Here is a 26,488-nt window from a genome sequence, read left to right on the forward strand (position 1 = left end):
TGAAGAGCTGAAGCGCGAGTCCTCTTGCATCGATCCCCCAACACGAGCCCTGAATCTCTCCGGCGCTCCCCCTTTATCCGCTGGCCGCCGCCTCTCAGCCGCCCTCGGCCCCGCCCCTCTTTGTGTCCCGACCCTAGCTCCCCGCTCCTGGTCACGTGTCCTCTCATCCTCCAAAATGGAGGCTCCCGGTGCTCAGCGCCCCTCCAGCCCTTTGGCTGGTGCAACAACATAAAGACCACATTATGTGTCTCTACCCCCCCCCCCCCCTTTATAAAAAGTCAGCCGACCCGGCTGTGAAACCCCGAACAGGAAGGAAAAAGGAGAAAAATGCACATAAAAAACTCCTCAAGTTAGGGCAAGTGGTGTTATATTACTACATATGTAGAGACCACACATTATGTGTCTACATATGTAGTAATATTACACCACTGTTCCAACAAAATGCATCCTTTGGTTTATTTCCTCAACATTTTTTATGAAACAGGACAACTGTAGATAGTAAATAAATAATAAACTTAATTAGTTAATTTACCCTGGCCTTCTGTATGCGAAACTAGGGAAACATTGCAAAAATGTATGTTGCTTTATTTTTTTACCCGGTTGTATCTCAGTGATATATGTACTTTGAGTTGGAGCAGTGGCATAGTGGTTAGCGAACTGTGCACTCAACCCAGATACCTGGGTCTAATTCCCAGCCATAGTGAACATCAGTAGCAAGCGATATCTAAATTGGTGCTGAGGTTCCCTTCACCAAACTCTTACTAACCAATGTGGTGAAGTATGGTCAAAACAACTTCCATTAACGATATGATGTGGGGAGACTATTCTTAATGACTTGACAAAGGGCTGTAAATGCATATGTACATGTAATATGATGACCATATACAAGCAAGATTATTTAGATTATTTAGCTGCTATACATTTCCACATGATGAGCCACTTCGTTGGGTTATCATTTTTGGCCAGGTCGCTTCTGAAAAAGAAGCTAATAGCTCAGTGGGCTTTACCTGGTAAAATAAAAATACTCGATTTTTTTTATTGTTTTGTGATTTTCTTATCTTCCCTATGCTTTGAACTCCTATCGTGTTATGTCTTGTCTCTTATTGTAACTTTCTGACCCGCCCCTACTGGATATCTTGAAAAAGAGCTTTATAGCTCATCGGATTCCTCCAATATAAATAAAGTTTCTGATTCTGAACTCTCACAGCTTTGACATGCCATGATCCATGTTATCCCGACTTGGCGTCATGACCCACACCCACTGATCACATGAGTATTTTGAGCGCTGAGCAGTTTTTGTATCCACATGTGTACCTTGCAGATGTACGACAACATCGCATCTCTGAGCTTCTGTACAGACAGCCATTCTGAGACACAGGTAATGGGGATGGTGTCAGCCGAGGGTGAGGTGATGAATTTCCGCCGGCCGGTGTTGGCCGAGGGTTATGTGGAGGACTGGATGACGAAAGTGCTCTATGAGATGCGGTCCACCAATAAGTTCATCACCAAGAAGGCCATCTTCACATACTGTGAGGACAAAAGCAGGTACTGGATGCCCCCACCTGCAAATGCATAATTTTTATCAGCCAACAGTGTGCTTTCTAGGATTGGGACTTAGTAACACAAATCCAGACTAGAAATGCCATTTGTTGATACAAGCTGACTTGGCCAAGGATTTAGCAATGCCATTTTGCTTAAAAAAAAAGTGAATTATGTTGTCATATCGTCGAATAACTGTTAGCAGGTAATTCATATTAGCCAAATTATGAAATTGATACCATTAATGTTTTTGCCACCGTAGGTGAAATCGATTTTAGCTAAAATCCCACGGGCTAGATCGCACAATAAGTTGCAAAATATATTTTCTCACTTGCTGAAAATGAAGATTACAGGAAGTGTGCAGGGCTCCATAACTTTATGCACATTAAGTTGTATCCATGTTTCTTCTACCGTACCTGGGCCAAGTTTAATGTTATTTGCTACAACCTTGATTATGGTTCTTTCCTTACCTGTCTAACAATACTGGAACATTTCAAGTCACAAAACAATAATACGCACAATAATTGAGACTCTGCATTTTCTCGACCATAACTACCTCAAATGTCTGCCCAGTCAGTGGTCTCTGCCTACAGATATTCAACCTGACATTTTTATGACCAAACATTCCTTTCACCCCAGTGAAATTTTCCAATTTTGGGGCTCCTCGTAGCTCCACCCAACTCCATCATATCCACCTTGTGGACTGAGGCTTGGCAAAATATGGTCCACTACTGTAGGTAATGTCCCTTCATAACTTTCAATTGGCAGAATCGGGCCAATATACCATAACAACGCAGAATGATGGCCAAAAAAGCCAAATAAATTGGGTCTTCAGTATTTTGCAATCAGTGTGTTGCATTTCCTGGTGCTTGCAGAGTGGACTGGATGCTTCCACTTCAGGGCATGGTGGTGCTGGCTGCAACCCAGGTTTGGTGGACCTGGGAGGTGGAAGATATGTTCTGTCAGATTGGCAAAGGCCAAAAGCTGGCTATGAAGAGCTATTCCACTAAGCTGCACCATCAGATCAATGAGCTGGTTTCCAGAAGCTCTCAGCCTCTCAGTGGCAACAACCGCAAGAAGTACAACACCGCACTCATCATCGACGTGCATGCCCGTGATATTGTGGACATCCTCGTAAGGGACAGGTGCGTCACAGCTTTTACTAACTTTTATTGATTTATGTGCCACAGGTCAGTTCATATGAATCTTTGCATAGTTGTACAAACCATTCTTCACTCATGCCGATGAGCAATACTGCAAGTTTAAATGGCTGAGATGTATTCTTTGGGTAAAGCCACGTAGACAGAAAAAAATAACAAAAAATATCGACGTTTCGATCGCAACACAAGTGGTCGTCTTCAGCAAAAAGGGGGGTTAGCTTCTAAAGACAACTGCTTATAAAGGTGTGAAATTGGCATAGCCCAAATGTCAGCAGCCAATGCCAATACAAGTGGTGGGCAGCGACTGCGACGGTGGTGGGCTTTCCACCAATCAGAGGGCTGCCAGGCAAAAATTAGCATGACTTAATCTTTTGTGACTGCAGGTATACATATTCTATGGGTCTTTTAGTCAAGCCACGTAGATAGAAATTTTAAAAAAATATCACGACGTTTCGATCGCAACACAAGCAATCATCTTCAGGTAGGAGAGGATACACACCTGAAGACGATTGCTTGTGTTGCGATCGAAACGTTGTGATATTTTTATTATTTTTCTATCTACATGGCTTTACCGAAAGACCCATTGAATAAAAATTAGCATGTCAATGCAGGATCGCCAAACCTTCTACACAGCGAGTGCGCCAAGGTGGCTATGTGTATGTTCAGGGTATGTGTGTGTTTTTCAACGTGAGCCAACTTACTTTCTCCACTTCGCTCCCTGTGGCCACAACAAGCCCACGCCATGCCGGACGATCTTTAGCAGCTTTCTTTATCAGCGAGCCAAACTTATTTTTTTTTAATAGTTATGTTAAACAATGTATTAAATTCACCCAGACAATCCTAGGTTTGGTGATAGACCCTTCATATCTCATGTGTTCTGGACACTTTTGTGAAATATATGCTTCTAGGGTTGTAATGATTCTCCCACCTCATGATTTGATGAATTGTCACAATTCTGGGTCATGATTGATTAGATTCAGAAATCAACTCCTTTTTAACTGTATGGTGCATTGCACGCTGTAGACATAACGTGAATGAATTACATTTTAAATATATAAATGAATAAAAATGTATACATTTTTACATGCAATTTTAATGCATGTACTGTATTACAAACATAAGAAGTGATTTTAATAGATTAATCAATGCTTCATCGTAGGCCGATACAACTTCACCGAGTACCATAGTGGAGTATTCTCTGGAATAAAATAACCTTATGTTTCTTTCGCCACATAAATCTAAAACATCCATTAGCCTTTTGTCAAAGTGGCCTTCCAGACTTATGTTTACCAGCAGCATTGTTTATGCGCACAAACACTGAATTGGTTTCACAATATTAGGGCTCATCAGTAGATTAATAAATAGACAAGAACAAAAAGTACTTCTGGCTTTAACATTTGGGCATTATCTTCTTGGTTCTTTCGGTAAAGTCACGTAGAAGGGAAGTAATAAAATAATAAAAATAAAACATAATAAAACAATTCTCACGACGTTTCGGCCACAACGCAAGCAGCCGTCCTCAGGTGAAAACCAGGTCCGTCGAGGTGACAGAGTCTGAATGAAACAGCACACGAGCTTGGAGCATATATATAAGCTGGGCGCATTGACAAAGGAATTTGCATATCAAAATGAATTTAGCATATTTATGGGAAATGCAGGAATGTGATTAGTACTGCATATGCATGTGCATTATGCAGGATTAACAGCATCAAAGGGAGCTGCAGTTACTGCTTACTACTCCCTTTGATGCTGTTAATCCTGCATAATGCACATGCATATGCAGTACTAATCACATTCCTGCATTTCCCATAAATATGCTAAATTCCTTTTGATATGCAAATTCCTTTGTCAATGCGCCCAGCTTATATATATGCTCCAAGCTCGTGTGCTGTTTCATTCAGACTCTGTCGCCTCGACGGACCTGGTTTTCACCTGAGGACGGCTGCTTGCGTTGTGGCCGAAACGTCGTGAGAATTGTTTTATTATGTTTTATTTTTATTATTTTATTACTTCCCTTCTACGTGACTTTACCGAAAGAACCAAGAAGATGAATCCCTGCAGTCACGAAAGCTTTAAATCGAAATTTGGGCATTACACAAAGTTGCTCACAACACGACACTGTATTTCCCGCCCCATTGGCAGTATTGTGGATGTGAACGAGTTTGCATGGGAGAGTCAGCTGAGGTTTTACTGGGACTGCGTTCCGGACGAGTTGACCGTGCGACAGTGCACAGGCACGTTTGGCTACGGCTACGAGTACATGGGGCTGAATGGTCGTCTGGTGATCACGCCGCTCACGGACCGCGTCTACCTCACGCTAACGCAAGTTAGTGTTTTATCATTATTTTTCCTGATTTTATAATCTCGTTTTCGCAGTGTTATCCTGATTGTGCCATCAGTGTCACGTGAAGAAGTATCTATTCAGGTTTTGGAAAAAGCAATGCAACCATTCATGTTAGAGAACAGCCCACAGAAGCAAAGCTACCTCTTTTCCACAAGGTCACTTTCGACTGAGTAATGTTCTTCGCATGACAGTCAAACATATATTTGTATATCTCTTATTTAGCCAGCTTAAGTGTAGAACCAAATTTTATATAATGGATTTTTTTGTCAACCCAGTACACGTGAGAACTTAGTTTCCTAGATTTTTTAACCCGGGAATTCAATGATGCCAGCTCAGCACTCTGGCCTTTTGAGCTATCTGGTCACCTCCTGCTTTCCCTTTGTATAAAGTCCATTATCACTGGACAGTTGCTAGATAAATTAAAAGGAATGCACTGTCAGTGGTGTTTCAGCACACACCTAAAATGCTATACTATTTTTCTTCTTGGTTCTTTCGGTAAAGTCACGTAGAAGGGAAATAATAAAATAATAAAGAGAAAACATAATAAAATACAATTCACACGACGTTTCGGCCACAACGCAAGCAGCCGCACTCAGGTGAAGAACAGGTCTGTCGGAAAGACAGCGTCTGAATACTATTGTTGTGTAGTAACTCTTGACACCCAGGAGACTTGTAGAGGAAGACGGAGACGAGGATTGTTACATCGGGCTGCTTGCCGTTTATTCACAACCTGTTACACACTCTTATACACTCTGTTTCCACTCTCTATACTCGACGCTTACACACGTCAGAACTCTGTCCTTTACGCGGACATCCCTCAGTTATCTACGCCCCGGTACGGCTTCCCCTATGTCTATCACCTCGTCTGCCCCAGGCGGGGGCTCACCCATCACCGCCCGGCGACGAGGTGAGACCTCTACATCTCTAGCCCTTCTCCGGCGGCTGGGATGTCTTCCACGCAGGCTCTCGTTCCCCTTTCTCTCACTCTCCTACGGCGACCCCCTCACTCTCCCCACGGCGACCCCGCCATCGTCCCGGGGTCCCCCTTAAGTACCCCACCGCTTTAGATGACATGATGTCATCACATCACGTCATCCCACTCGACAGATGACATGACGTCATATCACTACTCCTCTACATCTCCCCCCCCCCCCGTGAAGCAAAATCAGCCGTCTCGGCTGTCAACGTTCCCTTATAAAAAGAAACAAAACAATCTAGATGACCCCCACGACAGGCAGCAAAAAACATTTTAAAAAATAGCAACACATCATAACACTAAACCCCCAAACTAACATCCCTATAGCCACAACATAACAACACTGTAACAACAATATAACACCTCCAAAAATTTCCAAAAAGAACGTCAGCGAAGAACACAACACTTGACGGCCGACGTTGCAAAGTCCCTCGAAGCAATGTCCCGCTGTGCCTGTCACACCAACGACGCGGCTTGCACCCCCCACAAGCAGCAGGCCCATCGCGCAGTGGCGGTGCGCTCTCCTGTGTGCCGGCTCATCCCACCAGTACGAAGCAGGCGGCTCCCCAGGCTCCAGACGTTGGAGCACACCTCTTCAATTACGACGAGGGAGGCACACCCCGCTCGCAGTCACCGGGTTCCAGCAGCGACAATAACGGTCGACGGCCGAGTCGCTGCCATGCGCTAAATGGCGGGAACACCGCCACCGCAAAAATGGCGGGAACGTCGCAGCCGCGGGAATGGCGGGAACGCCACAGCGACCCGACGGCGGCCGCGTCCCCCTGCAGCTCCGCCATCGACTCACCCACACCCGGCCGCTCCCTCGACACCAGCAGCTGGTCGAGTCGGCCGGCGACGTCGCCCCAGCTCTCCATCGATGGGAGCCAGTCTGGGCCCACAGCCTCCTCCCGTGCAGGCTGCAGTCACCCTCCCCTAGGGGCACATCACCGTCGCAGGGAGAGCTCTGGTGCAGCCCTCGCCGTCCATCCGCTCTTCCGGTTGGGTCTTGCACTCCGCTGCCGGCTTTTGCACCACGCCAGCGAAGGGTTCCAGCTTCTTGAATTTAAGCAGCCAAGGTTCGACGGCCACTTCCGACACCAAATGTAGTGGGTTCGAATTAGGTGCACAAACACATTTATTAGAACGGTAAGTAAGTACATAAGGTGGTGACCACCTTCCTCAACTCACTAACACTCTGGAACACTATAGAGCCTGGCCAAGGCAGGCAACGGGCTGCCTGGTCACGGACGACGACCCGGGACTTGAGGACCGATGATGGCGTCTTCACTTCGGGGTTGAACAGCCCTGCTCTGCGTTCACACCCCGCTTATAACCGCTCCGGCGTGGCCGGCTCCGCCCAGGCCACGCCTCCCTTCCTGAACATCCGGGAAGGTCCGGATCCTCCACCACACGACCCCCCAGGCTACCCCCTGGGGCTCCTAGCCCTCGTACGGGCCGACACAGTAGTGACGTCCTATGTCACTGCACTATTTTCACCAATAGCATTGTGTATACATGTTTTACTTATAATACGCTTTTCCTTCTACTTTGAAGGATGCTAATTGCCCAAAACAATGTATTATATATTGTTTGTTGATCAGGATGTATTAATTATATTTGTAATTAAAAAAATGTTGATGATGAAGCAACTTTGCCCAGGCCCTGACAATTTTCCTGGGTGGGGCACCTGCTGGACCTGCTGGGACGGGCAAAACGGAGACGACTAAAGACCTCGCGAAAGCCCTGGGACTGCTCTGCATGGTTACCAACTGTGGCGAGGGCATGGATTACAAGGTCCTGCAATCAGACATATGAACCTCATGGCGGGACCCCGGGGTCCAGAATAAACGGAAGTCAATATCGTAATAAATGTATTTATTTTTGGCGACTCCGTCCCACCGCGCACATAAACGCCGCGACCCACCTGGCGCGGATAATTTTTTTGTCATGTCCAAGCGCAGCGAGGACGAATGCGCAGAAGAAACAAAACTTCTAAACTTTGATTAGCGCAACGTGTAGAGCTCATCGAGAGGAATAGATTGCCATATCGTTCGCCTTCAACAGACATAAATTGACGTCTCAACGCAGTTTACGTGATAGCCGGGGGCTTATGGGACCCCGGGGTCCTGCCATAAGGTTCATATCCATTTTTTTCTATTCAAATTAAAAACTAAAATATCCATTTTATTTATAATTGCACTGTTTATCAAATGCTGTTACACTTATTCTCCCTGAATCAAGAAAACATTTTACAGTGTAAAAAACATTCTTTATTGGCCCAGGAAAGTATAATAACTATCAGTATTGTCCTCTGTAGCATGTTGGGGAAATGTTGCGATATGTTTTGCTTGTGGGAAAAACCAGCTCAAGTACTTGTAAATCTCCACTTTACAAAGAATTCGACACAGCACACCAGAAACCTTCTTGATGTGTTGCCTCCTACGGATACAACATTATTACCATGCTGGTCTTATGGGGATTCCAGTTTACATTGATCAACTCCACTCCCAGGTGGCTGTATTATAGGTTGTTGCCACTACACAGTACAATTAAGGCCACCTTATGTTTTGCTGAAAATTATATGTGTTGGGTCACCATGTTTAAATTAAGAAAACAAAGTTCATGTCATTGTTTTGATGTTTCTGCTCTAGGCTATAGGAAAGATCTTTTCCGGACTGGCCCAATGCGGTGCCTGGGGCTGCTTTGATGAGTTCAACCGCATCGATGCTTCCGTGCTATCTGTCGTTTCGTCCCAGATTCAAACCATTCGAAATGCACTTATCAACCATCTCACTAAATTCCAGGTAGGCTGCAACAGCAATGACAGGCAACATAGTACGTGTCATCTTTAGTGATAAGCCACATTTTTGGCACATTCACAAAAATACAGAAGTTTGAAAATAATCAAGCAGTTTTTTTGAATTACATCTAAAATTAAAGCTACCATCACATAGCATACGTCATTATCCTTAAAGGATAACGCCACAGAGCCAGAACACACAGCATCCTTCATGAATAATGTTTCACCATTGGCAAATTGCATTATAAAATTTAATTTTCTGGGTTGTGCTGTGATTAGAGTTTGCAACTCCTAAACTTTAATAGCAAATTCAAAATAGACATTGAACTATTCACATCATGTATTGCACCCAAGCATAATTTTATATATAAGCGTGTGTATGTGTGTTCAGTTTCTGGGAAGTGGTAGTGTAGCGGTTAGAGTCCTGCACTATGAACCCAGCAGCCCAAGTTCGATTCCTGCTCATGGCCGACACCAGTGACGATTATCTGAACTGGTCCTGGGCCTCTCCTAGGTCGACTCAGCCTCAAATGAGTACCCAGTGTGGTATGTAAACATCACCACTGGGGAGACAAGGAGACCAGGCGTGGTGCTGTCCACCCACCCCCTTGCGTGCCGTGCCGGCCTTCATAGGTGCTCGCTAACAGCAATTGCCCCAGAAATCTGTTAAGGCTATACGGGGGATCTTTGTCGTTGTTTTGTCAGTTTGAGGGCAGTGCGATTTCACTGGATGCAAAGATGGGCATCTTCATCACCATGAACCTGGGCTATGCTGGCCGCACTGAGCTGCCCGAGTCTATCAAGACTTTATTCCGGCCAGTCATGGTCGTTGCGCCAGACTTGCAGCTCATCTGTGAAATAATGCTCTTCTCAGAAGGGTTCCTCATGGCAAAGGTATTTGTGTTTTTTAAGCAAAAGTTACCGAACATCAAGGTACAATCAAGGGCTTTGCCTGATGTTGCCAATGATAATTTCCTTGGCAAGAAAAACTTAAACTTCCAATACTCTTTTTTCAGTTCTGTTATACACCTAGTTCTTTGTTGACTATTGTGTCTGTGGATATTTACGTGACTAACAAGAGGGAATAAAAGCGATTATTGTAAATGGATAATTCTCAGTAGTTTGGGCAGACGGGTCAGCATTGCAATTGCTGTACCATTTTCTACCATTCACTTCATAGCTCTGCTTTGAGGATGATTCCTGCACAATCCACTGACTCAGTCTCCAAAGTGCTATATTACAGGTGTGGTCTACCGTAGGTGGCCTAAATGGGTATCAATAAGCTAATTATGTACATAGTTTTTTGTATTTACATAACAATGTCATACATGGCAGCAGCATGTGATATTCAAAACATACCTACATTCTTTCATTAATATTTTAAAATGTTCTTGTCCAGACTCTTGCCAAGAAGATGACCACGCTTTACAAACTGGCACGGGACCAGCTTTCGAAACAGAGTCACTATGACTTTGGGCTACGAACTCTCAAGTCTGTCTTGATGATGGCCGGTGATCTTAAGCGAGAGGAACCGTACCTCAGCGAGGTGACTAGAGTGATTTTAGTGTTAGTTTTGTGAACTCTGTTTTACTGCGTTAGTCAATGTTGTGTGATGGAATATAAACTCTGCCTACCTCTTTAATGTCCAGTTGACAACACCTTTTGATGAACCCACATGCATCTTTTCAAAAGTTAATCATAACTATTATTTATCAGATTATTTCAAAACAAAGACCTCACATGTAAATTTGACTGAATGTTGGTGAGCCAGGACGTGGTGCTGATGCGGGCCCTACGAGACATGAACCTGCCCAAGTTTGTGTTTGAGGACGTGCCTCTCTTCTTGGGCCTCATCTCCGACCTCTTCCCAGGCCTCGAATGCCAGCGCGTGTCGTATCCTAGCTTTGTCAAGGCCGTGGAGGAGACACTGCAAGAAAAGGGCTACTTGGTTCTTCCTGCCCAGGTTCTGATGGTTGTAGTGCTCAACAATCAGGGCTCAAGACCCCTCAAAAAAGTGTTGCAACTCACTGGGTTGATATTGGCATATGGGGAAAACACCAGTTATGTGAAGTCAGGAGGTAGAAATAGACATTTTAAACAAATTCCACCCAATAATGAAAGTTCTGGAATGTACTCTGGATTAAACCCCCCCCCCCCCCCACCAATGGCTTACCATGACATCACCATGAGACGTAAACGACGAAGTGGTAGATCATTGTGTTGTTTCCCCCTACGTGATTAGTGGTATTTTATAAGAAGTGGACCTTAACAAGCACCCTCCTGGAAAAAAGTATTTTGAAGATTCATTGGGGCCTCTTTGTACAAGTCAAAATTGTATGATGAGCCACCTCATGGCTGACTTTGCCAAGAAAATTATTTCTGACTTTGCTAGTGTACACCGATTTTGGCAATATTTGGACCACAACACTGACACAGCAGATTTATCTTATAAAATATGACATCACAGGTTTTTTTTTATCCGCCAATGTCGGTTTCTACAACGTGCCTATAAAATATAAACATTCTATTGTAAATTTAAAGCATTTGCATATTTAATGTTATTTATAAAAAAATTATTGAGACATTATCCTGATATCCTCCCCAATTGTAATCATACATAATCCCTATCAATAGTTGCAGATGCGTGGATATGATTTGTATATTAAGGGAAGGCATGTGGCAATGGGAGCTTGTGTCATGATGCAAAAGGGCCTCGTGAAAATTGTTCCATTACAGTATTATTTATTTAAAAAAATTGTTGTGGAGTCATGTGTACAATATATTTACAGTTTTGATTTAAAGAGGTTTTGATTGTCGGCCATGCAGGTGGACAAGGTGGTGCAGTTGTATGAAACCATGATGACTCGCCACACCTCTGTAGTGGTAGGCCCTACTGGTGGTGGGAAATCTGTGGTCATCAACACCCTGTGCCAAGCACAGACCAGGTCAGCATTTGTGTCTCAAAAGTGCCACACTCACAAATTATGAGACGCTTGTAGCAAGGAAATTTTACATTGTGATCATTTCACACAAAGTACACAAATTAATTCTTAAACACAAAATTTTATGCAAGCATCTTGACCTTAAGCATTGTCGATTAATTTATTCATGACAACTCTACTCTTTACTCTGTTTCTCTCTGGAATCAATGGAATGCTGTCTCCTGCGTATGTGTACAGACTTGGCCTGTTCACAAGGCTCTACACACTGAACCCAAAGGCAATGAGCGTGGTCGAGTTGTATGGTGTTCTGGAGCCTGGCACGCAGCAATGGACCGATGGTATCCTCTCGAGCATCTTCCGGAATATCAACAAGCCTACGGACAGGCAGGAACGCAGGTCACTATGCCTGCAAAGTCTCCGCTTGAAAAGAGAGCATGACAAGGAAGTTGATGACTTATGAGCTTGGGTGTACATGTACAGATTAAATATACTTTTATCACCATCATCATTGATAGCATTGGCATATAACTGATAAAAACAGGGTTTTGTGATATATTTAGCCTGTGATATATTGTACTGTTTCCAGGGCAGTTAATCCTGTAAAGATTTAGATTTGAATATCGAAGCGTGATGCTCTTGGCTTTTTGAAACTTGTCATTGCAAAATTTGAAATTGTGTTTGTGTGAAATCTTTGCAACCGATACATTTTTGAGACAAAAGGCAAAGTGTCGAGATCTTCGATTTATTTCAATGAAGGACATTTTCTGCTCAAGAGAGTAATGTGGTGGTTGCAAAGCTCTGTTAATGACCTTGAGTCAGTTGTAGAAATCCCGCATGTCAGTGGCCACTTAATTTTGGAGACAGTAAAACATGCTGATGTTATTTAACCTGGTGGCAGGTACATTTTGTTTGATGGTGACGTGGATCCCCTATGGGTGGAAAACATGAACTCTGTGATGGACGACAACAAGCTGCTCACGCTTGCTAACGGCGAACGCATTCACCTTCAGCCGTATTGTGCCATGCTTCTGGAAGTCAGTGTTTTTGTATTTTGTTTATTGTAATTAGTTTCATGATGCGTGCACATCCACCCACTGGAAAAGCATTTAATGTAATTAAATTAGTGTTTTGGTCACGATATGTTTCATTGAGTTTGAAGAGTTTTTTCAGGGCAGTCGTTTATTCCCATGTTTGCCTAAATCCCTGAGTGTTTTGTTTTGGAGAAAACTAGAGTTACCAGATAAAACCCACAGATGTTAAGGCACAACAGTCCAATTACACACAGATCACAAAATTACTTACTATACTGCTACTGCCAGGCTTCAAATTATTGCCCTGAATGTGGATGTCCCATGTATGTTTTACCTCTACACAATACACCAACTCATTTAAGGTATTATGTTTTGTTTTACCATAAAGTTTAAACACCCAATGTTATGGGTCTGTTCACGTGAGCATTGGAAGGATGTGTCTAATTAAATTATCTGTCTCTAAGTGCAGTTTAAAGACTGGAACAGTGCAAATTCTTTATTTTCTGATGAGAGGGAATTCCAAAGTTATGACACCACACCTAATACTTTTGCACTGTGATTTTACCATTCACACTCTGGCAAGGGGAATTTGATCTTGTTTCTTAAACACATGACTTTGTCATACGTTCACAAAATAGGTTCTGTGTTTATATTGTGTGTCCCTGCGTTGCCCTGCTTTAGGTTGGGAATCTAGATTATTCGTCACCTTCTACAGTGTCGCGGTGTGGAGTGGTGTACGTTGACCCCAAAAACCTACAGCATTTACCCTACTGGAAAAAGTGGCTTAAGAAGTGGCATCAGGTGGGTGTATGTATTACACGTGTTTGGTGTGACATGAGTTTTTTCTTGGTTGTCCAAGACAATGGACGAAATAACAAATGGAACTCGCTTTCTGCAGAAAATACAAGAGAGCCTGGAGGTGTTATTTCTCAAGTACGTCCCAGTGTGTATGCAAATGATCGTGGAAGGAATTGTGAACGGGACCCAGGAAGTCAAGCCCAAAACCATGGTGCCCCAGACGGACCTGAACATGGTAGGTGGGCCGCCTGGCAGAGAGCAAAAATATTCTAAGAAAGACCGAGTTTCTTAAATTGTTAATTTAACAACTAATCATTGCAATATTTTTTTTAACTGTATCACCTGATGTGGGGTGTCCAAAAATATTGGTTCACTTCGAATGATAGACTTTTAAAAATGTAACTATTGTTCCAAACTCAAAAACAACTTAACATTTCTCAATACCTGCATCCCTGGAGGTCACAGGCTAGGAATATCGGGTGTAAAATGTCAAAGCATTGGAATATGATGATGTGCCACACTGCGCTATAAATCTCTACCCAGGTTGTGCAACTGTGCATGATGCTGGATGCACTGCTGGAGTTGGCTGGAGAAGACAGCTCAATGCTCGAGTGTTATTTTCTAGAGGCTCTCTTTTGCTCCCTGGGAGCAACTCTTCTAGAGGAAGACAGAATCAGATTTGACAAATTAGTGAAAAAAATCTCAGGCATGCGCCTAGTGTCTGAGCAAGGCAGAGTGGTAGGACCTGATGAACTTCCTGGTAATACAATGCCTCATCACTCATGTTCATCTTGATGACCTTTATATCACGTTACATAGTTAAATATATTTCTTAATGAATTTAGAAAAATATGTTTACAAATGCCATTTTATGTTACCTGGTGATATGTCTTGAAAAGTTTAATTTTATTATTCTGTTGACAGTAATGAAACCACTTCGATTGTAGTCACGTGTTTGTGATGCTTCACAATCCATATGAATGTTGCTGTTGCTCTGTTAGGTCAGTGCCCTACGCTCTATGATTTCCATTTTGATGAAGAAAGCAAACATTGGGTGAGCTGGGCCAATCGAGTGCCCCAGTACATGCCCAGGCCCGAAGTCAGATTCGGCGACATTCTTGGTGAGTGCTGTGACTCACGTGCTGCTCTATGTTTGCAAAATTAGCTGGTGATACATTTTGCAGCTGGTCATTACGTTTTTTGTATGTTTCTCTCATCTGCTCAAATAGTTCCCACAGTGGATACTTTGCGGATCACGTGGCTTCTCGAGCAGATGGTCAAGATTAAACGCCCTGCGCTGCTGGTCGGGGAATCTGGCACCTCCAAAACAGTCATCACACACAACTTTCTCAAGGACCTCAATAAAGAAACCACTGTAAGGGTCCGTTTCTAACACAATAGTAACAAAACACTATTTTTATGTCATCTGTAAGCAGAACTAAAAAAATGTGTTACTATTTTCAGATTGTGCTTAAAATGACCTTCTCATCTTGCACCACATCAATGGATGTTCAACGAAACTTGGAAGCCAATATCGAAAAAATAACAAGGGACACGTTCAGCCCACCGTTGGGCAAGAGACTGCTCATGTTCATAGATGATATGAACATGCCTCGGGTGAGAATTGTCACAGCACTTTTAATTCCATGGCTTGAAGTCATGCTGTTTGTACTCTCACCGCTTGCAAAGTTTCATACCATCGAAGTGAGTGCCAGCATTTCCAGAAGCCCCTGCTAATTTGAATGATATTTTACTTGCCAGGTGGATGAGTATGGAACACAGCAGCCAATCGCATTGCTAAAGTTTTTGTTGGAGAAGGGCGGAATGTACAACCGTGGGCAGGGGATAAACTACAAGAACGTGAAAAACCTGGACTTCCTGGCTGCGATGGGCAAGGCTGGAGGAGGCCGCAATGAAGTGGACCCGCGCTTTACGTCCCTCGTCTCCACCTTCATTGTCACTTTCCCAAAAGAGGAGTCACTGCACCATATCTACGCTTCTATCTTAAAATGCCACACAACGGTAAGCCAGAGCGGACTTCGAATGAAGCTAACCATGATTCCCAAATGTTTCGGCGGTGTGGTGGTTTTGTGCACCTGTAACCCAATGCTTTGTAATGGGAGGGGTGGGGTGTTGATGCAGGGCAGTGGGGTAGACTGCACAATACAGTAGAGCAAGTGGGTTGTTTTACAACCTGGGTAGATTTTTGAGCAATCTCCTTTCATATGTCTGGATTTTCACTTGGAATGTTTTTTTTTCTCACTTATGAAAACATTCAGTAAGGAAATGGTTAAACATCCTCGACCAGGCCCTGCTAGGAAGGGTTTTCGTGCTAGATAGTTTTGCTGGGTAGTGAACTATCATTGAGATTTTTCACATTTCAATTTGACAATGTTGAACTGGTTGATAAACCTTTTTTGTGTCCTGTCGTACCATTTTACCCCAAGACATTTTCAGACGAGGTGCAGTCATTGTGTGAGAAGATTACTGCTTGCACGCTCAAGCTGTATAACAACGTCGTTCACAACCTTCCACCAACCCCCTCGAAGTTCCATTATATTTTCAATCTGCGAGACCTCTCCAGAGTCTACAGTGGCTTGTGTCTCACCACACCTGAAAGGTGGCCATATGTCTTTTGTTCATGTGTGCTGTTAGATCACTTTATAAAAACCACTGAAAGTTCCATTCCATTTTGCATAAAATGATACAACTTTGTCATGCACTAAAATTAGATGTAAAAAGTATCTCTCTCCGCATTCAAAACATGTTTTTGTTCTATCAACATTTGGACTTTCTGAACAAATGTTTTTCAGCAGCATTCATTTCAGCAATTAAATTCTTTGTTGGTTTTGACTATCTGACTCATCAGCAGTCAACCCTGTTAAGTGATTCTGTGCTGCCAGAGGCTATATAGGTTCATAGACTGACAAAATGTTTGCATATATTTTATATGGAAAGGCATCATTATCTGTTCATTTATTATTGCATTTTCCACAATCCTTCATGGCCATGCATAACGAGTTTGGTATAATTTAGCTGTTTTGCTCTGAATGGGTCCCACAGTGTTGGTGGATAACTATATTAGCAGATGAGATTTCCTACCCGTAAAATCAATAAAACTTCCCTGATTTCAAAATTTACTCATAAGTAAGTGTCCTTCACATTTGTCATACAAGAGAAATATTACTCTATATGAGTATATGTTAAGCTCCAAACCATGTTTGGGTGTGTTGAATTGTGCTGAACATTTTTATTGTTTCAGATTCACCATGAAAGCGCAGTTTGTAAGAGTCTGGAGAAACGAGTGCCTTCGTGTTTTCCATGACCGGCTTATAAACAAAACTGACCAAGCACTTGTAAGTCATGTGTACTTTTGAACACAAAACAGTATTTATAAACAATCATATTTTGCTAGTCATTGTTTATTAAAAGCGCGTTTACAGTCGTTTGCCAATTTACTAATTTTAGATGGAGGTTATTTCACCGTGCCTCACCATTTTTCAGGTTCAGCGCAGTATACAGGAACTGATCACGGAACACTTACCAACTGAGTTGGACTACGCAACACGTGACCCCATTTTGTTTGGTGATTACAATACAGCACCGGGAGGGGCTGAGAGCCGTGTGTACGAGGACGTCAAAGATTACAATACAGCAAGGATACTACTCCAGGTGAAAATGACGGCTCTCTCTGGCAGCTCTCTTAATTTATCTGCTTATGCGGAGGTCTAAATTCAAGTTTTCTCCACACTATCTGATCTTGCGCTATTTTTAATTTCCCTATACGGCCCCCGTTTCTTCCTGTTGTCGAGCAGCACCTTCCTTTTCTACGTATTGGACTTTTTCTAAGATCCTAGAGCTTCTTTCAGCAAGCCTTCGGCTCTGACAGCATTCCAAATCCATATCGTTTTCCCCCTTTTGACTTGTTTGAATTAGGTGTGTCCTGAACCCTCCTGGACTTCCTCGTAACTCTTTCTCTCTGTCCAACTGATTTTCTCCCATTCAACGTCGCACAAACATCGCAAAACTTTACCATCTTCTGATGGTTTTGTCAAAACTCCAGCAATGTAATGGTTTATTTCCTTATGCATTCAAATTTATAATGTATGCATATTTATAAAATACCTACTTAAGTTTAGGAAATAGGTAGCACCGTTGATTATTTTTAGAAACATGTTGGGGTATTCACCACTCTGAAACTGGAAGTTATATCTCAAGTCTCCTAAACTAATTTACTGAGACACCTTATGATAAGAAATACAAATTATAACTGGGGACCTCACCTGGCAGCTGTGGACCACCAGATGCACAATATGTAGCAGCTATAATACTTTGTCCCTCTTCATGAAAGACCTGCCAGCCAATCACTCCTGGGGCATAGATCTGATACATGTCACAGCAGTGCAACAATGTAGGTATGCACACTAAGTCTGCATTGTTAAAGAATGTTAAAGCTAAGAGCACCACCAAATGCTTTGACAAGTTTCCTTTGAGGGATAGGAACTTTTGTGACCCCACATTACGTGCGTGCCATTCCCTTGAAAGGAGGTACTGGAGGACTACAACGAGAAGAATATGACGGCGATGAACCTCGTCCTGTTTGACTATGCCGTGGAGCACACGACACGCATCCACCGCATCTTGCGAATTGACGGTGGTCACGGCCTGCTGGTCGGGGTTGAAGGCTCGGGGAAGCACTCGCTCACACGCCTCGCCGCCTACACCGCCGGCTACGAGGTACACAGTGCTGCCTGCACATGCTCGCAATGGTAATCGTCATCATTCCTATCACCTGGCATAAAGACCTCATTAATATAATGTTGAGGCTTTGCAAATCGTCGCTCACTCATGACAACCACTGGGGCACACCAACATTTATTTAACAGGTGAGACGTTTCAACTACACCAAGGAAATTATAATTTCAAATTTCTACCATTATGATAAGGCTATATCAAGTATTAAGCTGCTATACATTTTAACATGATGAGCCACTTCGTTGGGTTATCATTTTTGGCCAGGTCGCTTCTGAAAAAGAAGCTAATAGCTCAGTGGGCCTTACCTGGTAAAATAAAAACATGTTTATAATTTCTAAATTCATTGGGAGTGTGGGAGGGGGACAGGGTGAACGGTTATGTTTACACAAGGCTTAATTTCTCGCTGAATATTTTCCGTGTCACTGAAAACGAGGTCAGCTCTGTGACTAGTCACAGCCATGGCGAGATGTATCCTGGACGTGGTGCACTAAGTGCAGAAATAGTTTCTAGGTCAATGAGCAGTGAACACCACCACAATAATGTCACATTCACACTTGCACAGACATGCACGTTGAAAGACGCACACTCGCCTTGTGCTTGAAAATACAACTTTGACTCTCAATACACATTCATGCCTCACCCTCTACTCTCTACTCAAGCTTACCTTTGCAAATTCACAGGTCAATCTGCACCCCCACTGAGTTCTGGGTCTTTATAAGACAATAATGATATTGGGGAATTTCAGTCGAATGATCACTGCAATATCCTTGCTATATTCTATGGTTCTTTCGGTAAAGTCACGTAGATAGAAAATAAAATAAAAATAATAAAAATATAAAAAACAAAAAACTCGCGACGTTTCGATCGCAACACAAGCAGTCATCAGGCGGAGAGAAAAAAGGGGGGGCAAGCCTCTAACTGCAACTGCTTATAAAGGTCTTAAATGGGCGCAAGAGCAGTGGAACAGCATGAATAGACGAGCTAAAGCTGTGAGTGGGCGAGGCACAAGAGTCGTGGTGCTGAGCTCGTTCGGCGTAGTCCAAGTGTGTCAGCAACATGGGCGGGGCAGCTAATGTTAATGTAGGAGAAGACAAAGGGAGAGAGAGAAGGGAAAGAGAAGGGGTAGAGGTAGAGAGAGGGGGGAGAGATAGGGGGAGAGTGAAGGAGGGTAGAGACAGGGGGAGAGTGAGAGAGAGAGGAGGGTAGAGACAGGGGGAGAGAGAGAGAGGGGGGGGGGGTAGAGACAGGGGGAGAGAGAGGAGGGTAGAGACAGGGGGAGAGAGAGAGGGGAGGGGAGATAGGGAGAAAGAAGGGGGTAGTGATAGAGGGAGAGGTGGGGGGGGAGAGATTTTTATTAAATTTTCTATCTACGTGACTTTACCGAAAGAACCATAGAATATGAATTCCTGCAGTCACGAAAGTTTTAAGTCAAAATTTATCCTTGCTATAATCAAAACATATCATTAAACACATTCTGTTCATGCGAATATATTTTATTTGCCTAAATAAATAAATAAAGCTGCTGATCAACATGAGTCAAGTTTGGCCAATAGCCCAATAGACTTATTTATCATAATTTTTTGTTGTGGAGATAGGGTCCCAACTTGTTGTCATGAATATTCATATTTATATCCACTCTGCCTGTGTTAAAATTTTCTTTTGTAAACGTGCGGTACTTATCAGATGTTTGAGATCAAGCTAACACGGGGATATGAAGAAAAGCATTTTCGGGAAGACTTGAAAGTGCTGTACACAAAACTAGGCATCGACAACAAGAAGATTGTCTTCCTGTTCACTGATGCACATGTAGCCAAAGAGAGCTTTTTGGAGATCGTCAACAACATGCTGACATGTGGTCAGTGCTCATTACCGACACATTACTGCTCGGTTTGTTGAATAAAACATTGACTCAAGTCAATTGTTCATTGCTACGAGTTAAGTGTGTCCATTGCGAAAGACAATGCTTGTGATTCCTCCTTTAAGGTGTGGTGCCAGCACTATTTTTGGACGATGAGAGAGAGAATATTGTGAACCAGATTCGGGACGAGGCAACGAGTGCGGGCTTTGGGCTGTCCAAGGCAAGCATCTGGCAGTACTTCAACGAAAAGAGTGCCAGCAATCTCCACGTGGTGTTGAGCATGTCTCCCGTCGGAGATACTCTCAGGACAAGATGTAGAAACTTCCCTGGCAAGTGAATTATCTCAATCTTCTACTGCTGAGCTGCAACTTGCGGAATTAATATGATTATGGTTCCTGTGTTTAAGTTGATTTGCACCCTTCTGCAGCAGGTTTTAAAGTGGACGCTTTTTACTTTGCAGGTATCGTGAACAACACAGGTATAAATTGGCTATTTCAATGGCCAATTGATGCACTAAATGAAGTTGCAGAGACATTTTTAGGTAAGATTATTTACAAATACACATTAAGAATTTCTATGACATAAAGTAACTGCTTAGAAACTAAAGTTCTGAAAACCAAAAATAGTTTTTTTGGCAAGTTTTTTATTTTATGTTCATTTTCTATGGGCATTCAATTTATTTCTACATGTCAATACTCAGCGACTGGTCAAATATCTCGAAATGATCCTCTGAAAATCATCTTAAGGATCCAGTGATGCTTTACTGAGTAAATAGCCCCAGATGCATAGTATTAAATGGTCAAAGTACTATTGCATGTACATTTTTGTCATGTATTAGGTAAATGATCATATGTTTATATTTTATAGAGATGTTTGTCTTGCACATGGCTATATACAGTACATGTTTGTATTTTATTTGTACTGTATTCTACTGTTTCTGAATGCCCATTCTGTACTTGTTTACATTTGATAGTTTTTACTTTCTCCTTTAAACGAATATAACCAGAATTTTGCCTCCTTGTATTTCTCATGTTGCATCTAAATTAACGCAACAAATTTTTCTCATTTTGAAAAAAATTCAAAGGATTATTGTTTATAGCAGAATTCTATGTAAAGATGAGTTTTTATTCCATTAGGAAAGAACCCCATGATTCCCAGCAACTACACAGAGGCTCTCATCAACCACATAGTTGTGGTCCACAAATCTGTGAAATCCTACACTGAGAAGTTTAAACAAGAACTCAGACGCGAGAATTATGTAACACCCAAGAATTTTATGGATTTCATCCATAACTATATAAGGCTGCTTCAGGAAAAGGACATGTCCATAAAGAGTGAGCTGCACATTTCTGTACAAAAAACTAAACTACTATAATCTTTCCTGGCCGCCAGGCAGCCGAACTTTTGTGTAATATAGCATGATAGTATGATGAAAGTATGATAGCATATCCCACGCATTTGTGCGGGATCCACGGGCAGGATAAAGGGTGGGGGGGGGGAAGGCGTAACGTCAGTGCAACACACGGATCTGGCTCAATGCTGTGGGATGCGGGTGACGTCTTCACACAGATGTGCGCGGTGATGTCACCATCACGCACCTGCTCACCAGACATCCAGACAGACAGGAATCCAGGCTGAAATCCAGCCAGTAAAACTTGTATCTAATACAGTATAAAAGCCTAGTTAATTCACCAATTTATATTTAAGGATCCCATAGCGCTCAATGAAAATGCTCACATTTGTGTGCTAAAGATGTGACTAAAATAATTATCTTCACAAGCTCCTTGTGAAAGAGCCACACATTGTAATATTGTAGATCTATTCAAATATATGTATATTTTAACCATGAACTTTGAAAACCAAAAATATACTGAAAACTTTTTTTATGCACGTCAGCTTAGAGCTTTGCACGAATAAATGTGCTGATTAAATGCGAGGGCCTCTTTTAACTGAAAGCTGCCGTTGTGTAAGAGTTTTGTATAATTTCCCACTGCAGCCCAATCCAGACGCCTGGAGGTTGGGCTAGAAAAGCTGCAGGAGGCCAGTGTGCAGCTGGTGGAGCTGAACGAGAGGCTGGCCTTCCAGAGGGTGATTGTAGCCGAAAAGTCCACAGCGTGTAAGCTGCTCTTGGAGGAGATTGTTGCCAGTACTGTGGACGGTAAGTGCTCAGTTCAAGTATGTACGTATTTTTAGCTTCTTTCGGACCGTAGGTAGCCAAACGTGCTAATCGGAGGTGGGGAAGGAGAAACAGCTAAAACAAAAAAAGCAGTTCTAAGGAAATGAGTTTTCTATCTAGATTTAAAAGTGCATAGCTCCAGTTGTTTCCTAATATCGGAAGGAAGAGCATGCCAGACAACCGCAGAAGCGCGGGTATGTATTGAGGAGCAAAGCTTATATTTCAAATATGTTTTTGCTGAAATTTCACTTTGGAAGAATGTGAATTGGAATATCTCCATTGGGGTGAAATGGTCATCAGCTGTAGTGACTTCTGGTAGCTTTGAGTGACCAATGAATGCACACAACAACAAGGTGATGTCTGCAAGAAGCAGTGCGGTAGACAAATTGTGAATCCCTGCAGTCACGAAAGCTTTAAATCGAAATTTAAATTGTGAATCAATTTGTATGTTTGTGGATCACAACAGTGAATGAGAAGAGACTGTTAGTAGAGGCGAAGGTGCAGGAGATTGAGGATCAGAACTTGATGATTTCCAAGGAAAAGAAGGAGGCAGAGGAAGCCCTTGCAGCAGCTATGCCTGTATTGGAGGCTGCTCGGAAAGCCCTGCAGGAACTCGACAAGTCAGACGTCACTGAGATAAGGCATGCCTCACATTGGTGCCCAACACCTCATCCTAATTTTATTTGTTATCTTTAGGTTGGCCTTGTACTCTTCTTCTGACAGGGATAACTGATGGAAAGAGGCAGTAACAGCAGTAATGTCTCAATGACCACAAGTCATGGAACTGACCGACACTCACTGAGAGCATGTTCTTTTTTTCACATTTCACGTAGGCTTTTTTCAATGTGTACAGCACACATACCCATGAGTTTCTTCATATAATATTTTTGGTGCGTTATTTTTTTGTCTTCATATGGACAACGAAGAGAAACTATTATAGATGAATGTGTAAGCGATTTAACCAATCAATTGCTTTGTCTGAGAGTTGGTAAATTTCAAATATGCCGCTTTTAAAATTATATTTTGGGCAGTGCAAAGTTACGTGGACCATAGCTTGGAGTTCGTAGCCTCAGTCACACACAGCAGAGCAATAAAGGACGAGCTTCATATTTTGGATGACTTTGTCATCTTAAGGGTTATTATGGAGTAAATTATTGTTCAGAAATATAATTTACTGTAAACCATACGTGTACTTAAAATGGTCAATTGGCAGAAAAAAATACTCACAGATAATACCTAGCTGGAGACTGGAATCTTTGTCTAGATCATCGCCGAATATCCTCTCGCGTGTCGGTGGTACAGGTCTTTTGTGAAGCCGCCCAAGCAGGTGCAGACGGTGTGCGAGTGCATTCTGGTGATGCAGGCCTATAAGGATATCAGCTGGAAGTCTGCCAGGTCCATGATGTCAGATACAAGTTTCCTGCGCACACTCATGGAGATGGACTGTGACGCTATCACACCCAGCCAGGTCAAAACTATCCGAGGTACCGTCCCATTGACACGTTAAACAAGTTAAATATTTAATAAAAAAAATATTAAATTGACAAAGTGCAGGCAACAAAATTATGAAAAATTATTGTTATGTGGATGCAGCCATGGTAATAGGCCTTACATTGGTATAATTTGAAATGTTTACCTGATAAAGACCCTTGAGTCTTCAAGGCTCATTTTCAATAGAGTCATACTTGACATCATTTGGCAGATTATTTATGTGGGAGGACCAAGAGAATATCCATACATATAGTCTGAAAGGAGAACACCACGTTTCACACAGATAGGTTAAATCGTTTTTTTGGTACAGGTAAAACACCTACATACTAATGTTCAATGAGGACCTGGTTGCACCATAGAAACCCGGTGACAGAAGGGGGGGGGGGGTAAAATGTACTCATTAAAATTAAGTCAAAAACACGAATAGGCCCACGATCGGCAGGACCTGGACCGTTTTTTTTTCATGAAATCTTAAATTGTCACGCGAGACGAGTCTGTAGAAAAATTTCAGCTGGTTAGGCTTCGTAGATCTGAAGATATTAAGTGTCAACGATTCCAAAGAATATAAGCAGACAACAAGGCGAGTTCAATAAAAGTGTGTAAAAAACAATTGTAAATGGTACGAGTATAGGTTTGAACTTGTCCTCTCCAATGCCCCCTGCAGACAACACCTCATCCTGTAAGTGGTTATCTCATGCACATCATCATCACAGCTCTTGCTAGGAATGATGGTTCCCTGCATGATGTGACAAACCTACCGCACAGTATATGGATTGAATCAATGTATTAGCATCACGTCTGAATTAACCTCTATTACATTGGTTCTGAATGTTTTTCTTAAAATAATTATGTTAAATAAGAGAGAGCCCTAAGAGCATACATGGATGGCCTAGGCTCCCACGCTCAGGGGTTCGCCAAATTTCATACAAGAGATAAGTATATAGTTTAGATTGTCTAGTGCACGCACGTGTAGGAAACATGGAGGCACCTTGCCTGTTCGTCATCATCTGCGGCAGAAGCCCTGGGAAATGATTGCCAGGCAAGGAGGGGAGACCGGGGGATAAAAGGGGAGGGAGAAGTAGGGGAGTTCTGAATGTGGCGTTGCGGAAGCGTGTGTTACCTGCTGTACGACTGGCTGCGTTACCTGTGGGCCATCAACAAGGAAGGAAACCTTTGCTGAACACAGCGTGAGCTGAATCCCTTCACACCCAAATCAGCACTGCGTAAGCCCCCTTGACCATACCCCACATGACTACCGCCGTGAAGTAAATTATCTCATGTACCCCTGAGAGATGTCACACGTGTACCTCCAGATACATGTACCACAGGATGGGTAACATTGCTCCGAATAATTATTTTAAAAAAACTGAAACCTACAGTTGCAGGCCCACACTGAGGAGTAAGACTGGGCTAGGGTGAGCAGGGTTTCCTTACCAATTTCCCTCTGCTGTTGCATATATGTAGCCACTGAAAAAAGTAATGCATAATGATTCTTTAACATGTAGGGTTTGCGACTAATATGATTAATAATTGTTTTTTGGGTTATATTTCGTAAATATAAGTACGCCACCATTTTAGCTTCATACTTGCACAGTCTAACAAAAAACAATTCTTAATCATAATGATTCTGTAAATTCTGCTGCAGGTTTGATGAAATTGACAGCCTATGAGGAAATGGTGGCCGTCAGCAGGGCGGGCGCTGGCATGCTGAAGTTTGTAGAGGCTGTTATGGGCTACTGCGATGTCGCACGTGACATTAAGCCCAAACGGGAGAAGGTAACATAAAACAAAATTAGTTTGTAGCTTTTTGGAGAATTAATATATTCACATGTATTTGTGTTTGACATAATATAGTTAGAGACTACTTCATGGTGAAAGGTCATGTATGTTAATCTTATTTTGCACCGTACGTAGCCAACCGTGCATACTCCCTTAAGTGTTGATATTGTCACTGTGACACCTGCACCTGAAGTTACCTTCATGTTTTATATCTTTTTATATGCTCAATTGTACTGTGTGTTGCTGGCCGAGTGGCATTTTAGGCATGTGCGCCTGTAGCAACTGTGATTTTAAATAATTACATTTTTAAACTATGCAAATCCTAACTGCACCACTTCGTGTTGCATTGTATACTAATTAAAACACAAGCAATCACTTGAAAATATACGTGCCCACTAACATGTAGCCTTGCACGGTTTGTTGACGCAGGCAGCCAAGCTGGAGCGGAATTACCACCAGAGTAAACGGGAACTGGGCAAAATTCAGCAAGAGTTTGCATCACTGCAAGCCTTGGGGGCGACACTGATGAAAAAGTACGAGGAGGCGATGATCGAAAAACAGCAGCTTCAGTCAGAGACTGAGATCATGGAGCGCCAGCTCATCGCAGTGGACAAACTTTTTGCTGGCTTTGGTTCTGAGAATATCAGGTGTGTTGATAGAGCTGTTTACATGAATGAAATATCAATTAAACGAAAAATTGAAAATAAAAATATAATTCCCACTCCAATTGCAGAGTTCATATGGAGGAAATTTCCCTTTGATTTGACCCCTGTGACTGTGACCCTCATGGTCAATCTTGGAGTTCCCAGCTCCAAAATCGGATGTTACAAGAATAAAAC

At 42.6% G+C, this 26,488-nt stretch overlaps 1 protein-coding gene across 1 annotated transcript in view; it reads left to right on the plus strand.

The window, feature by feature from the left end:
- Window positions 1-26,488, plus strand: part of LOC133348754 (dynein axonemal heavy chain 10-like) — a 105,660-nt gene that overhangs the window by 48,619 nt on the left and 30,553 nt on the right. Inside the window, 31 exon segments of the mRNA XM_061561713.1 lie at window positions 1,322-1,545; window positions 2,415-2,684; window positions 4,842-5,025; window positions 7,679-7,813; window positions 8,671-8,823; window positions 9,525-9,713; window positions 10,219-10,365; window positions 10,591-10,782; window positions 11,646-11,764; window positions 11,999-12,157; window positions 12,660-12,795; window positions 13,474-13,593; window positions 13,691-13,825; window positions 14,134-14,350; window positions 14,592-14,711; window positions 14,820-14,965; window positions 15,055-15,207; window positions 15,352-15,612; window positions 16,038-16,210; window positions 16,853-16,946; window positions 17,095-17,262; window positions 18,136-18,327; window positions 20,029-20,200; window positions 20,329-20,532; window positions 20,664-20,744; window positions 21,340-21,537; window positions 22,200-22,361; window positions 22,846-23,020; window positions 23,682-23,863; window positions 25,516-25,646; window positions 26,079-26,296. Coding sequence (XP_061417697.1) covers window positions 1,322-1,545; window positions 2,415-2,684; window positions 4,842-5,025; window positions 7,679-7,813; window positions 8,671-8,823; window positions 9,525-9,713; window positions 10,219-10,365; window positions 10,591-10,782; window positions 11,646-11,764; window positions 11,999-12,157; window positions 12,660-12,795; window positions 13,474-13,593; window positions 13,691-13,825; window positions 14,134-14,350; window positions 14,592-14,711; window positions 14,820-14,965; window positions 15,055-15,207; window positions 15,352-15,612; window positions 16,038-16,210; window positions 16,853-16,946; window positions 17,095-17,262; window positions 18,136-18,327; window positions 20,029-20,200; window positions 20,329-20,532; window positions 20,664-20,744; window positions 21,340-21,537; window positions 22,200-22,361; window positions 22,846-23,020; window positions 23,682-23,863; window positions 25,516-25,646; window positions 26,079-26,296 — 5,210 coding nt within the window.

Source organism: Lethenteron reissneri, chromosome 28, assembly GCF_015708825.2.
Source record: "Lethenteron reissneri isolate LAM-NWPU_2019-01 chromosome 28, ASM1570882v1, whole genome shotgun sequence".
Taxonomy (NCBI): Eukaryota; Metazoa; Chordata; class Hyperoartia; order Petromyzontiformes; family Petromyzontidae; genus Lethenteron; species Lethenteron reissneri.